Source organism: Phyllobates terribilis, unplaced genomic scaffold (genome assembly GCF_046119375.1).
Source record: "Phyllobates terribilis strain yellow unplaced genomic scaffold, ASM4611937v1 Scaffold_1__5_contigs__length_1240528914, whole genome shotgun sequence".
Lineage (NCBI taxonomy): Eukaryota > Metazoa > Chordata > Amphibia > Anura > Dendrobatidae > Phyllobates > Phyllobates terribilis.
Window position 1 is genome coordinate 722,381,295 of NW_027362761.1, and position 14,023 is coordinate 722,395,317.

At 45.3% G+C, this 14,023-nt stretch overlaps 1 protein-coding gene across 2 annotated transcripts in view; it reads right to left on the reverse strand.

Annotated features, from left to right (window-relative positions):
- The window catches only part of BTBD2 (BTB domain containing 2), a 93,171-nt gene extending 91,619 nt beyond the window's left edge, over nt 1-1,552 (reverse strand). Inside the window, exon 1 of one of the 2 annotated variants that reach the window (XM_073686331.1) lies at nt 985-1,552. In XM_073686331.1, the coding sequence (XP_073542432.1) occupies nt 985-1,442 (458 nt within the window). In that variant the 5' untranslated portion in view covers nt 1,443-1,552. The remainder of the gene's footprint in view (nt 1-984) is intronic. The other variant, XM_073686330.1, reaches the window with a different exon arrangement.
- Nucleotides 1,553-14,023: the final 12,471 nt, after the last annotated feature.

Consider the following 14,023-nt stretch of genomic DNA (forward strand, 5'->3'; position numbering starts at 1 on the left):
ACACAAGCCTTATGACTAAGTGGCAGTGCCCTCAGCTGTGATCGGGAATCACACCAGCCTTATGACTAGGAGGCAGTGCCCTCAGCTGTGACCACACAAGCCTTATGACTAGGTGGCAGTGCCCTCAGCTGTGATCACACAAGCCTTATGACTAGGTGGCAGTGCCCTCAGCTGTCATCCAGGATCACACAAGCCTTATGACTAGGTGGCAGTGCCCTCAGCTGTGATCACACCAGCCTTATGACTAGGTGGCAGTGCCCTCAGCTGTGATCACACAAGCCTTATGACTAGGTGGCAGTGCCCTCAGCTGTGATCACACCAGCCTTATGACTAGGTGGCAGTGCCCTCAGCTGTGATCACACCAGCCTTATGACTAGGTGGCAGTGCCCTCAGCTGTGATCACACCAGCCTTATGACTAGGTGGCAGTGCCCTCAGCTGTGATCACACAAGCCTTATGACTGGGTGGAAGTGCCCTCAGCTGTCATCCGAGATCACACAAGCCTTATGACTAGTGGCAGTGCCCTCAGCTGTGATGCAGGATCACACAAGCCTTATGACTAGTGGCAGTGCCCTCAGCTGTGATCCGAGATCACACCAGCCTTATGACTAGTGGCAGTGCCCTCAGCTGTGATGCAGGATCACACCAGCCTTATGACTAGTGGCAGTGCCCTCAGCTGTGATCTGCTTTCACCATGTGATAAGTGACATGGTGTGTTTGTTTTGATGTTAGTCATTACTGGCTATATCTGCACATGGACATGTGGGAGGTCTTTGCCCAATAAATGCCAGCCTGATGGGTGCACCAGAGCCCCCTCTGAGGAGGGCTCCCACCAATCCGCACTACAGCACCGTCCTGACCAAGCACAAACATTGAGGCGAGCTGCCCTCAGCAGTGGGGACCGGCTCCCGATGGCACCACGCACAGCGCGATGGTCGGCCGCCGTCATGGCTCCGGTGTGCCGAGCCCTGTGCGGCGCCAGTACCTGTGTGCGGGGATCCGCTGGCTGCCCACTCCCTTCCCGACCAGGAAGTGCACGTCACTCAGCACCTCGTTGTTGAACAGAAACGTGAAGCGTTCCCGCACCGTGGTCTTGGTGGCCTGCCAGTTATACACGGGCTCCCGGTGGAGGCCAGCCACAGCTGGAGGGGGTGGAGGCGGGGCCGCAGGGGGGGAAGCCCCACTGGAGGAGACCATAGACGCCGCCTGGTTACCGGGGGACGAGGCCGCGGCTCCACCGCTATAATTGTACGATGATGCGGACGACCCGACGCGATTGCTCGGGGTGCTATTGCCCACTACCCCAGGGAACGACAGGCCGCCGCTCCCTCCAGCCGCCATCTTGGATGGGGGAAGCTCCGGTGGGCGGGTGCAGAAGAAAGCGGACGGGAATAGAGGCTTCCCAAACTTGTTTACAAACAGCACCGGGCAGCAGTGGCGCATGGGGCAGACTAGACTGCGTCATCTACGTCAGAGCCGCCTCACACAAACCGAGGCCGGGGACAGCGGCGGTTGAGGCAAAACCGCCGACTCTAACGTCACCGGTCACCTGACGGTCTTCAGTCATGTGACTAGCACAGGCTGAAATGTGCAGCCACGAGCTGACCGACCGACCAGAGGCCAGCAAGTGTCCCGGGACGTCCTGTGCTGAGGAGGAAATGGCGGGAAAGTGCTGCCCGCAGAGCTGTGCACATGTGAGGGTGGTGGCGCATGGGTGCCAGGCCCAGGGGTTTGTTTTAGTTTTTTTTAGGGCGGTGTGGTGGCTTAAAACGGAGTTCTTACATTTTCATTTTCCTGTCAGGTCAGGGCCTGGACAAGGTATTTTGCTGCATCACCAGAACCATACCTCCCAACATTTGAAGAACAGAAAGAGGGACAAATAATGCGGCGCGTGTAGTGGCAAATTTTGGCCCCGCCCATTCACCATTATCTTTCCCTCCCTGCAGGAAGAGTTGTCAGGGGGGCGCTGGTAGCGAGGAAAAGACTCAGGGTGTAGACCCAAATCCAGGACAGTTGGGACTAGAGATAAGCGGATGGATTCCTGGGTCTCTGCTCCAGCTCAGCGCCACCTGGTGGGTGGATGAGAGGCCATGAATCTTTTATCTTCCAGGGCAGTGCGACCTCATCTGTGTGCCCCGCAGATGTCCGCACCAAACTACACAAGAACAATCTTCTTTCCCTTATTTGATGCGTTTTGGTGCAGATGTGAAGTCACGTTAAGGTGCTTTCTATAGGACAGAAAAGCTTTGACTTTGCACTTAAAGATGTTGTCCACAACTTTATATCACTGGCCGCTCAGTGGCATCACGTGACCCGTCACTGATGTCACGTCAAGTGAGGTGTGACATCAGTGACACGGTCCTCGCAGTGGACGCTGGGCTGTGGGAGGGGTTACCCTGTCCGTCACATGCAGCACCCACTGCGTGCTTTCCCAATGAATGAGGAGAGGGAGAGCCGGGTGTGACGCGCGGGATAACCCTGCCCACAGCCGGTCACTCACCATGGAACGTAGAAGTGAGTCCCCCTCGGCTGCAGCCAGCACTTGTCGTGACCTCAGCGAATGTCAGAGCCGACTGCAGCCAGGGGTCACATGATGCCTGTGAGCGGTCAGCGCTAGCACTTCTCACAGGCAGAAAAGGCACCACAAGGCATTTAGAGAAACACTTATGGGCCTTGGGGGATCATATAAAGTAGTGGACAACCCCTTTAATGAAATATCTGCATGTTTTTAGGCTCCACATAGAAGCGTCTGATGAGCGAGCGTGTATTGTTAACCCTTTTGGCAAGCATGCTCGGCCTTTATGTTAGTGCCGCCACACACATGCAGCTGCGGCAGCTCAAACATAGATGCCAAACACGCCGAAAATACTCGGTGAGCACCCGAGCGTGCTTGCCGAAAGGTTTAACAATACAATCTCACTCATCCCTACTCTGCGGTTTTGGTGCATTTTCTCCTCGGCTTCTTTTGAAAAAAAAAAAAACGCATAGAGAAAAAAAACGCTGCTGCATTTTTAAGCTCAGAATCAAAGCTTTTCTGTACTATTAAAAAGCGTTAAAAACTCTGCTTCATATCTACCCCCAAATCGCATCAAATAAGCAGGTAAACGCATAAAAGAAACGCAGAAAACACACAATTGTCAGAGAAGATTGTTACTGCGTCGTGTGGTGCAAACACCTGCAGAAAAAAAGAACGCGGCATTAACGCTACGTGTGAACACAGCCTCAGCTTTATTACATTACAAAACTCATTAAAAATGATGATTTTTATTTCATTATCAAGTGTTTTTCTTTATTATTTTAGCAATTTTATAGGATGAAAAAAAAATCTCTTATTCTGCTGTGTACAATGTATGTATAAAATACATTCATTAGATACAGCAGTGTATTTCAATCAGCCTAGGCAGATTCTGCAGTACAGGTGAAGTAGACAGAATTCTAGAACTGATCTCAATAGAGCTGGTGGCTCAGCAGAAGTGTCTGCTGTGTCCGTAATGTTTTTAGGTTGTGGGTTCAAGACCAGGGACTCAGAGAAAAAAAATTGTAATTGTTCATAAATGTATTACTTTTTATAGGACCAAAAAAATCATTTTCTCCTGCTCAGTATACAGGCACCATAAAAATACATTGTTATACACAATGTATTTCTATGGACTTGTATGAGCTGTTTCTGGATGCATTGACTGCATTCAGCCGCTGGATACTGAGTTCCCGTTTTGAGTCCCAGGCAGGTGCGGTCACAGGAGAACAAAGGTAATTTATATCTGAATATAAAGAAAAAATACTATTATACCGTATATACATAGACAATTTGATAATTTTTTGGGCTGGGACGGAGGATGAAGCCTATAAATTTATATATTCCCTTAACAATAATAACTGGGGCATCTCCTTCACGTCATGTATTAGAAAGGACAAAATTGTGTTCTTGGACCTGGAATTGGGTCAAAAAATGGGTGAAATTACAGCAGAAACGCACTTTAAAAGCTGTGATACGAATGGTTACGTGGACTTCAGAAGTGCGCTGTCACGCCAGGTGTGAATGCAATACAGGGGGGAAAGGTAAAGGGGAAGTGGTGACCTCCTAAACTGGATTAGCGTCACCCTGTCTTCCCCTACCGTCCCTATACAGCCACCGCAGCTGTTGCCGATCACTTCCCTTGCCCTACTATCCCTGGTGTAAGGCTACAACTGGGGGTGGAAGGAGATGAGCACTAGTCAACCTCCGCTATCACTCTAAAGACAAAAGGGGAAGACAACATAGGGGAAATACAACTTCGCTTTAGAAGAAACTCCAACAGGGCACACGGCCTCAAGACTCCAAAGAGGATGTGATGCCACTTCAGCCAAGTTCAAAGTAGGAATGAGTATAACCGGCGCCCACCTAGAGAGACCAGGTATATATACACCCAGGCCAGAGGGAGGTAGTCGCTGGGTCCTAAATACAACCTCCTATCTAGGAAGCTGTCTGCAATGCCAAAAGTGGAGATCTCCTACAGGCGACTGTCAGCTCCGACTCACCCGTGACAGTACCCCCTCCTCTACGAGTGGCCTCTGGACACTCAGAACCGAGTTTTCAGGAAAAGAGGTGTGAAAAGAGCGAACCAATCTGGGAGCGTTCACCTCTGACGCTGAAACCCACATCCTCTCCTCTGGACCATAGCCTTTCAGTGCACCAAGTATTGTAGAGAACGACATTGGAGATGAGAATCTACAATCCTCGAAATCTCGAATTCCAGATTACCATCAACCATTACTAGGGGCGGTTCCCAGTGATTCTGCACTTCATAACAGTGGTAAAATGTGTCCAATGAATCATTCCATGTCAAGTGGACCAGTGGTCCTCACTCGACCTCCGATTTTGCTGAACATTTATAAGGATGTACATGTATGTTTGAAAAGAGGTTCTGTAAATTTTTAGGGCCAGATCTCAAATACATTGGGCACTGTTGACCTTTCACTGGAGGTTCCACCAAGCCTGCGGCTTCAGCTAAGGGGATTTTGCAAACTTTGGCACATAGCCATTAGAGTTCTATACTGGCTATGATGCTGAAATTTGGCATACTAGCTCAACTTTTGCTGCTAAACACGATAAAATTATTACCGGCTATGACAAAACAATATTTCGGCCGCAATTTTGTGTCAAAGTAGCTTGTAAAACGCGTCGCATAAAATTTATGCCAAACTTTGCCCATATATAACTCAAGACCAAAAACCAATAGTAACTGGTGCTTTGCCCTGTACACCAAACATCTACATGACTTTGCATTGCTGCAATATCACGGTCAAACCATATGTATTTGTGGAAATATTCACACCCACATATGATGAAAAACTTAAAAAAAACGAATTTTACCTATTTTTAGGTCAAATTTCTCAAAAAGGGTACCCCTAAAATATATTAATTCTGATATCATTAGAAAGAGCACATTTTTCTCATTGTTTTTTTTTTTTTTTTTGGAGTCTCTCAGTTTAAGAAAAGAAAAATGCCACTGAACATGGTGTTATTTGTTAATAAGCAATGAATGGTAACTGCACTATTCAAACCCTTGCGTTGGTCCATGGTGGTTATACCACAACCAATTCCCTAAGAATTGGTATTATAATCCTATTAAGAATTGTAATAATGCTGTCTTTCGAGAATTGGCAGCCCCATCGCCTAGGCCGATAGCCGTGCAAGGCCAGCCGCGGGCGGTCTCTTTATCGCAGGTTCCGAAGCATGATGGTGGGTGTCTTTGCCTAGGATCCCAAGCCTAATATTGGGTATCTTTTGTTTGTTCCCAAGCCATAATGTTCAGTCTAAGTGGTCTGGAATTGTTGCTGAATTTGCAACATAATCGGTTCAGAGAAGCTGTATTGTCGGCCCATTGCTGTTGCAGCTGGTGCTGGAATTATTGCAATGATTGACTGCTCGGGAATCCAGCATGTATCATTTCTCACAGGCCAGTGAAAGAAGCTAGCTGGTCCATGAGGATGCATAAAATTTATTAATGCATCATGGTCGTCGACTGAAATTTCAGAAATATTTCCAATCCACCAGTTCCTATCGTAAATGCAGGCAATGTATTGCCCTGGCTGGAGGTTTGCAAATGGCACAAAAGGCATTTCTGATCTGACAGATCTATCTACATGGGCAATGAAAGATGATGGGTCATTTGACACCCTTGAAATGCGAATCTTTTTGTCATCAATTGGCACAAACTGGTGATTTTCTCTTGTTCCAGCAATTGTATGTCCATCTTTGAACCTTTCTTCTTGAACTACCCGTATTTCGTCAATTTTTTCTTTTGGAACAAAAAAAAATTTGATTCCATGCAGTTGCTCGTTGCAAAAGTTGAATAAATCCACCGGGGTCAGTATTTGGTTTTCAGTTGGGCATTGAAGACTGGCACGAGCTGCCAATCTCTTTGCTGTCCCTCCAATCCCATCACAGGGCGACTTTCCATGACTGGTACCAAAAAAATTCCATTCAGCGCTGATATTGAAATCAGCATTGTGGTGGCACAAGTTGAGAAAATTTTTGAAATTTTTGTACTGAGCTGCAGATCCATCGCTGAAGTAGTGGATATGACGAATCCCATAGATGAGAGTCTTGAGATACTCCACAATTACTGTTAAGAAAGTGTGGACTGCAACTGTGTCATGTCGTGAGCAATCACTGATTATGCACAAGCTGATGTTCTGCGCAGCTTCACCATTTAACTCCTTGAAGTAAATTACAAATGGGTGTACTGTAGCATGACTTTTCCCAGTGGAAACCTTGAATGGCATCTTGAACAATAAATGAGTAATTTTCAGCAAAGTCCATAAGGATCACAAGCTCTCCAGGTCTCAGATTTTACTTCAACGATTTCAAATAGCTACTTTGATGCTTGGCGATGTAGTGATGGCTACAAAGTTTAGACATTTTCAAAACCAATTCTTCAATGAAATCTTCTATAGTCAGTTGTTTGGTATCAAGCGTGTCTCGATCAGTGTGAATCCATTGTTTGAACTCAATAATATCTTCAGGGTCACTGTTGACAAACACATTGACTAGAAATTCTTTTAAAACTTCAGGACCTGGGCATTTATCACAACGGCCAAGCATACAGTCCTTGGATTCAATTCCACAGACCATTTTGCATATGAGCTCTTTGTGGTCATCATTGATTGGGCATGCGGCAAGCATTAGTTTGACATTTTGGTGAATGGTACACACACAAACGGAATGTGTTCCAGCAGATCCAACGGTTACGCACCACTTTGGCCGAAGCTCACAAAACTTGGAAAATCCAATTTCAGGGCCATTCCGATCCCGATAGGCAACAAACATTTCCCTCATATTGCTCAGTAATAGTCGCTTTTGCATCTGCTTTTTTTTCTCCTGCTATTCGCACTGATACATAGTCTTTTTTACCAGGGCACATTCGACTGAATTCATCATCCTCAAAAAATACCTGCACCTTTTTCTTCACTTCCTCAGAAACATTCTTGCCACACTTGATTCTAGGTAAGGCTAAGATCCCATGTTCACATTTAAGCTTTCGAGCTTGTTTGACCATTCGTTCAGAGACACCGAATTCGTCTGATATAGCCTTAATGGACCAACTTTTAGGTGCCAATGTCAAGATTTGGACCTTTTCTGCCCGACTGGACACCTGCAGCTTTTGCTTCAAATCTGCCAAAAGGTGATTGTAATCCAGACACATTTTGCACTGTGCTGTTTTTGTTTGCTCAATGTCTTTCGGCTCAAGCCCTCCAATTGAAGCAATCTTGCTAGAAAATGCATTTTGTACCTGGCTTATCTTTCTCCTTGCATATCCAAGTGAATCCCGCTGGCTTACCCGTGGATATTTCAGAGGAGAGATGCCAATGGATGTTAAGCTTGAATTTAGACTTTCAGGAGAACATTCCATCTGGATCTGATTCAGAGGAAACTGGATCAGCTGATTTTTTCCTGTTAGCAAATTCTTTTCGACATGATGCACACATCTTCTGGCCAGGCTTCACATCATTCTTTGTAAATTCGTTCAACTGGTCAGCTGCTAACAAATTGATAGCTCGCAAATTCTTTTTGGTGTTATGACCTTTCTTCCTAAAAGGATTGCAACACGATTTTTGCAAATGCTCATATTTGGTCAAGAATGAAGCTTCATGGTGTAAACAGATTTGTGAATGTTCGTCAAAATTTAGTCCCACTCGTCGACGCAGCAATTTCTGTTCATCCAATCCAAAGCTTGTAAACAATTTCAACTCATCCTTGCTATGGGTGAATGTCTTAAGGTGGCACTTCGAATTGTTCGCAAGGCCGATAGAGCACTGGGCCGATTCGTCATCAATTTCATTCTCCATCGCTAAAAAAGAAATAATATATGCATTAAAATGTAACAATAGTCAATAACTTTTCATGAATAAAAAGGTTTATAGGTTTTTGATTATAATAGACATTGCTAGCAACAATACAACTCTGTAACATGTGATAAGAATCTGAAAATCAAACACAAAATCAATGCATTACGCGCATAAATAACACCATGTTCAGTGGCATTTTTCTTTTCTTAAACTGAGAGACTCCAAAAAAAAAACAATGATCCTTGTAGAGAAAAATGTGCTCTTTCTAATGATATCAGAATTAATATATTTTAGGGGTACCCTTTTTGAGAAATTTGACCTAAAAATAGGTAAAATTCTTTTTTTTTTAAGTTTTTCATCATATGTGGGTGTGAATATTTCCACAAATACATATGGTTTGACCGTGATATTGCAGCAATGCAAAGTCATGTAGATGTTTGGTGTACAGGGCAAAGCACCAGTTACTATTGGTTTTTGGTCTTGAGTTATATATGGGCAAAGTTTGGCATAAATTTTATGCGACGCGTTTTACAAGCTACTTTGACACAAAATTGCGGCCGAAATATTGTTTTGTCATAGCCGGTAATAATTTTATCGTGTTTAGCAGCAAAAGTTGAGCTAGTATGCCAAATTTCAGCATCATAGCCAGTATAGAACTCTAATGGCTATGTGCCAAAGTTTGCAAAATCCTCTTAGCTGAAGCCGCAGGCTTGGTGGAACCTCCAGTGAAAGGTCAACAGTGCCCAATGTATTTGAGATCTGGCCCTAAAAATTTACAGAACCTCTTTTCAAACATACATGTACATCCTTATAAATTTTCAACAAAATCGGAGAAGGTCGAGTGGGGACGATTTTTAAAACTGGTCCACTTGATGTGGAATGACCCCAATATGACTTGCCTTTATGTGTGAAAAAAACAGAAATTTTCATACTTTTAATATTTATGCCCTTAAACCAGAGTTATGTCACACAAAATAGTTAAAAACATTTCCCACATGTCTACTTTACATTAGCACAATTTTTTAAACATTTTTTTTTTGTTACGAGTTACAAGGGTTAAAAGTTTCAGTGATTTCTCATTTTTCCAACAAAATTTACAAAACCACTTTTTTTTAGGGACCACATCGCATTTAAAGTGACTTTGAGGGGACTACATGACAAATAATACCCAAAAGTGACACCATTCTAAAAACTGCACCCATCAAATCCTCAAAACCACATTCAAGAAGTATATTAACCCTTCAGGTGCTTCAAAGGAACTAAAGCAATGTGGAAGGAAAAAATGAACATTTTACTTTTTTTTTCACAGACCATCCATAAGGAGATAAATTCTCTACAGGACCAAATACAAGCACCGGGTTCATGTCTAATTAAGGAGCATTACAGGAATTCTACAATAATTGACATCACCTTATTATTAGTGATGAGCGAGCACTAAAATGCTCGGGTACTCGTTGCTTGGGTCGAGCAAATTTGAATGCTCGAGTGGTCGATCCGAGTAACGATCCCAATGTAAGTCTATGGGAAACTCGAGCATTTTTCCAGCGGCTCCTCCTGGCGGTCTGCAGAGAGCCTAAAAATTGCCCAAATCAAATGGGAACAGTGCTCAAATTACATGGGAACAGCATGGGGAAGACCCCTGGAAGCATTTCTGACTTCCAGGTCACTGCTGTCAACAATGTTGTCAGAGGTAGTACGCCACTTTTACGGACTCACAATAAAACATACAAAAATGAAACCAAAATGTATTTTCCTGGGAAATATGTTAAGGAACATCCTTTTCCAGGGTAATGACTTGTATATAAGGCAAAATAAATAACCAAAAACAAAAATGCTCCTTCACACCTTGGGCTATGTTCACACGTAGCGTTTTTGATTCGTTTTTGCACTTTTGCATTGCTTTCAACCGTGACAAATGCATTCACCGGGAAATGTCATTTTAACATTTTACAACCTTATCTGGCCATGTGGTGTGTGACACATGCATACAGTGCTGAAAATTCATGGGAACAGCATGGGGAAGACCCCTGGAAGCATCTCTGACTCCCAGTGCACTGCCTAAAACTGTGGTCATCTCATCAGCTGTTGTGTGTGCATGCCAATCCCCTGTCCATGGTCTTTGCAAACTTGCAACCATCACTGTCCCCGTCCTTGTCCCTTTGCAGCGTTCAGTTATCCCTACCACAGTCCTTGGAATGTAAGCGCAAGTATGCAGCGAGCCACCCACCCACAGGACGCAATACTAAACTGACAATTTTCTGGAATGCTTGCACTTGAAATGTTGCCTTTTAGGCTTGTGGAGGCGGAAGTTTTCCACAACCTCATGGCGGCAGCTGCTCGGTGTCCATACTCGGTTCCCAGCCGCCACTATTTCTCCCGGTATCGTCTCCGCCTTCCACAAGCGCGGGCCCCAGAACATTACCCGTGCCCTCCCCAGTGCACTTAAGTGGGAAGGACCGCCTAACCACAAAAACGTGGACAAGTGAATGTGGCCAGGGACGGCACATCTCACGGACGCATATCACTAGGTTAATATTGTGGAAGCCGGGACCCTGGGATGGAACACGTCCTCCCGACGCAGAAGCCCTGGGTCAATGAGGGTTACCCCTATATTCTACAGCCTCCACCTCCATCACTTGATTCAGTTTTTCAGGACATATTCCAGATTATTTACTTAAACTTCGTGTGTGCCAATAACAAGCAGGACTGTACGCTTAGGCAACAAACCACACACCATTGCAGAGTTGTTGAAAGCTGTATCAGAGAACCTGATGTCAGCTCTGAAGCTAGGCAAGCTCGCACATGTACCATGCCTGGCCCATGTGCTCAACTTAGTGGTTCTGCAATTTCTCAAAATCTACACAGATCTGCCAGAGCAGCTTGTGAAAGTACGCCACGTGTGTGCCCATTTCAGAAAGTCAGCTACAGCTTCCGCCGCCCTAGCAGGGCTTAAGCAGCGTTTGCAGCTTCCAGCTCACCGACTGGTGTGCAACGTGACTATGCGTTGGAAATCAATGTTGCAGATGTTTGGAATGATTTTGAGCAGCAGAGAGCAGTTTCCAGCTTCAACACGTCCGTCGGCATTCAGGTCAGCCTCCGCACATAAGAGCTGATGAGTGGGCATGGATGTCTGACATCTGTGCCCTCCACCAAAACTTTGAGGACTCCACCAAGATGGTGAGCGGCGATGACGCCATAATTAAGAGTCACCATCCCGCTTCTCTGTCTCCTGAAACACTCGCTCATAATAAAAGAGGAGGCATTGCAGGTGGAGCAGGGAACTATACATGGTGATGCTACCCAGCCCAGACTCCTCTCATCTCATCGCGGATTGGGTGATAATGAGGAGGAAGAGAACATAGACAGTCATACTCTTGGTGAGAACAAGGAAGTCTTGGCTGTTGGCAGTCTGGCACACATGGCTGACTTTATGTTCCCCTGCCTTTACCGTGAGCATTGCGTTGTACGCATTTTGGGCATTACAGAAAACTGGCACGGCACGAGAGAATTCTTGGAGACGGAGGTGTGAGGTTCTGATTAAGGAGGATGACTGTCTTAGATCAGTTGCAGCACGGAGGGCACAGGAGGGGTGATACACAGAAATGAGATGTAAAGATATAGGCCGGTGCAGAACTGTGGACAGCTTGGTGGGTGAGAAAGAGGAGTTTTTATGGTATTGTGTAGTGATTGTTTAACCTAACCCGTGCAATGACTGGCACAAGGTAGAGGCGTCGGTGAAGCGGATTGATAGAAATACGACCCTGTCTTCTGCATTCAGAAGGGATTGGAGAGGATACATTTCGTTTAGACGGAGACCGATTAGAAGAGAGTTGCACTAGTGAATAAGAGCATTTGTAAGAGTTTTTGCAGTATCAAAGGTGAGAAAAAGTCGATTTCTGGAGAAGTTTTTAAGGTGCAGGTGATATGAGCGAGTGAGTGATTTTCCACGTTGAATAAAGGAAAGTTGTGTCTCAAATATGACTTCAAGATAGCAGGCGTTTCAAGTGGGAATTATGGTGGCAACACCTAAAGTAAATTGCAAAGTCAGGTATAGGTAGGTTAGTAGAGGGAGGAAACCGAAGGTGTTCATTTTTGGAGATATTAAGTTAAGGCTCTTGTTGAAGAATTATAACAAAAAAAAAATTCCCATCTGACAACGCTGGCGGCAGAGGTCACAGTCAGACAGTTCATTGGACAACCAAGGAGTACAAGCGAGGAAGACACAAACCGGATGCGGCAGAGGCAGGAGAACGCTGTCAAAGGTCTGGGATAGTTTTCTCAGACTCTCCCAGCACCCAGGCCCTGATACAAGAAGTACTCTAACAAGGAGGGAAAAGTTTTGTAAGATGTAAGCTGGACACGTAGCATGAACTATCTTTCTACGCCTTGGAGGTCCTGGCCGCTAGCGTTTTGTCAGAGAGAGTTTTTAGTGCCGCCGAGGGCATTATAACTGATAAAACTGATAGGCGCATTCCGCCTGTCAACTGAAAATGCTGACAGGCTGCTACTTATAAAAATGAACACGGCCTGCATTGGGCCAGACTTCTCAACACCACCAGAAAATACAATCAAACATTGGGGGTCTATTCCCATGCACCCCTTCACACCCAGACATGGGTATACCCTTCAGGAATTGTGCTATTTTATGTCACCCTCCTCCTTCTCCTCATCCTCCACCACATCACCAGGGAGACCGATATTTTTTTTTTTAAGGGTGTTTCTGATTAGAGACGAGCAAATATTTCAATATTTGTTTCGGATTACAATCGCCGTTTTTGCAATATTCGCCAATGTAATTGTCAAATATTCGCTGAACATTGCCAAACGCAATTGGATTCAATGGGTGCCAAAACCAAACGTATACACAACACCTTCAAACGGGACCAAAAGCTGCCAAAACACATCAATTTAGGGTCCTTCAACAGGAAAGTGCCATCAATTGACACAGAGTACAAGTAGTAAAATTATTATTTATTATTATAGCGCCATTTATTCTATTGCGCTTAACATGTGAAAAGTCACTGACTGGTACAAGAGCAGAGAGGACCCTGCCCGTGAGGGCGCACAAACCGTCTATAAGGGATGGGCGAGGATACAGTAGGTGAGGGTACAGCTGGTCGTGCAGCGGTATGGTGGAGCGAGGGTTTCTGCAGGTTGTAGGCTTGAAGAGGTGAGTCTTCAGCTTCCTTTTAAAGGTTTCAACAGTAGGCGAGAGTCTGATATGTTGGGGTACACAGTTCAAGAGTAGAAGAGATGCACGGGAAAAATCTTGTATGCGATTGTGGGAAGAGGAGAGAAGACAGGAGTAGAGAAGGAGATCTTGTGAGGATCAGAGGTTGCATGCAGGTATGTACTGGGAGCCTAGGTCACAGATATATGGCGCAGACAGGTTGTGGATGGCTTTGCATGTCATGGTTACGGTTTTGAACTGAAGTCTCTGGCCAATGGGGAGCCAGTGAAGGGATCATAGATTGCAATCTTATAGATTGCTAGAGCCAGTCCACAGTAAAAAAGCAGCCATAGAATATCCAGGAACCTTCCCACAGACTTTTCTTAGCTAGGGCTGCTTCTCGGCAGGGTTGGACGGGCCCATCAGAGAACTGGAAACTCTTCCGGTGGGCCCTGGCTTCTCCTTCAGGAGAGTTCATAGTGCCGAGGTGAGGTTGTGATGATGATTGAGGCCACCATCTCCT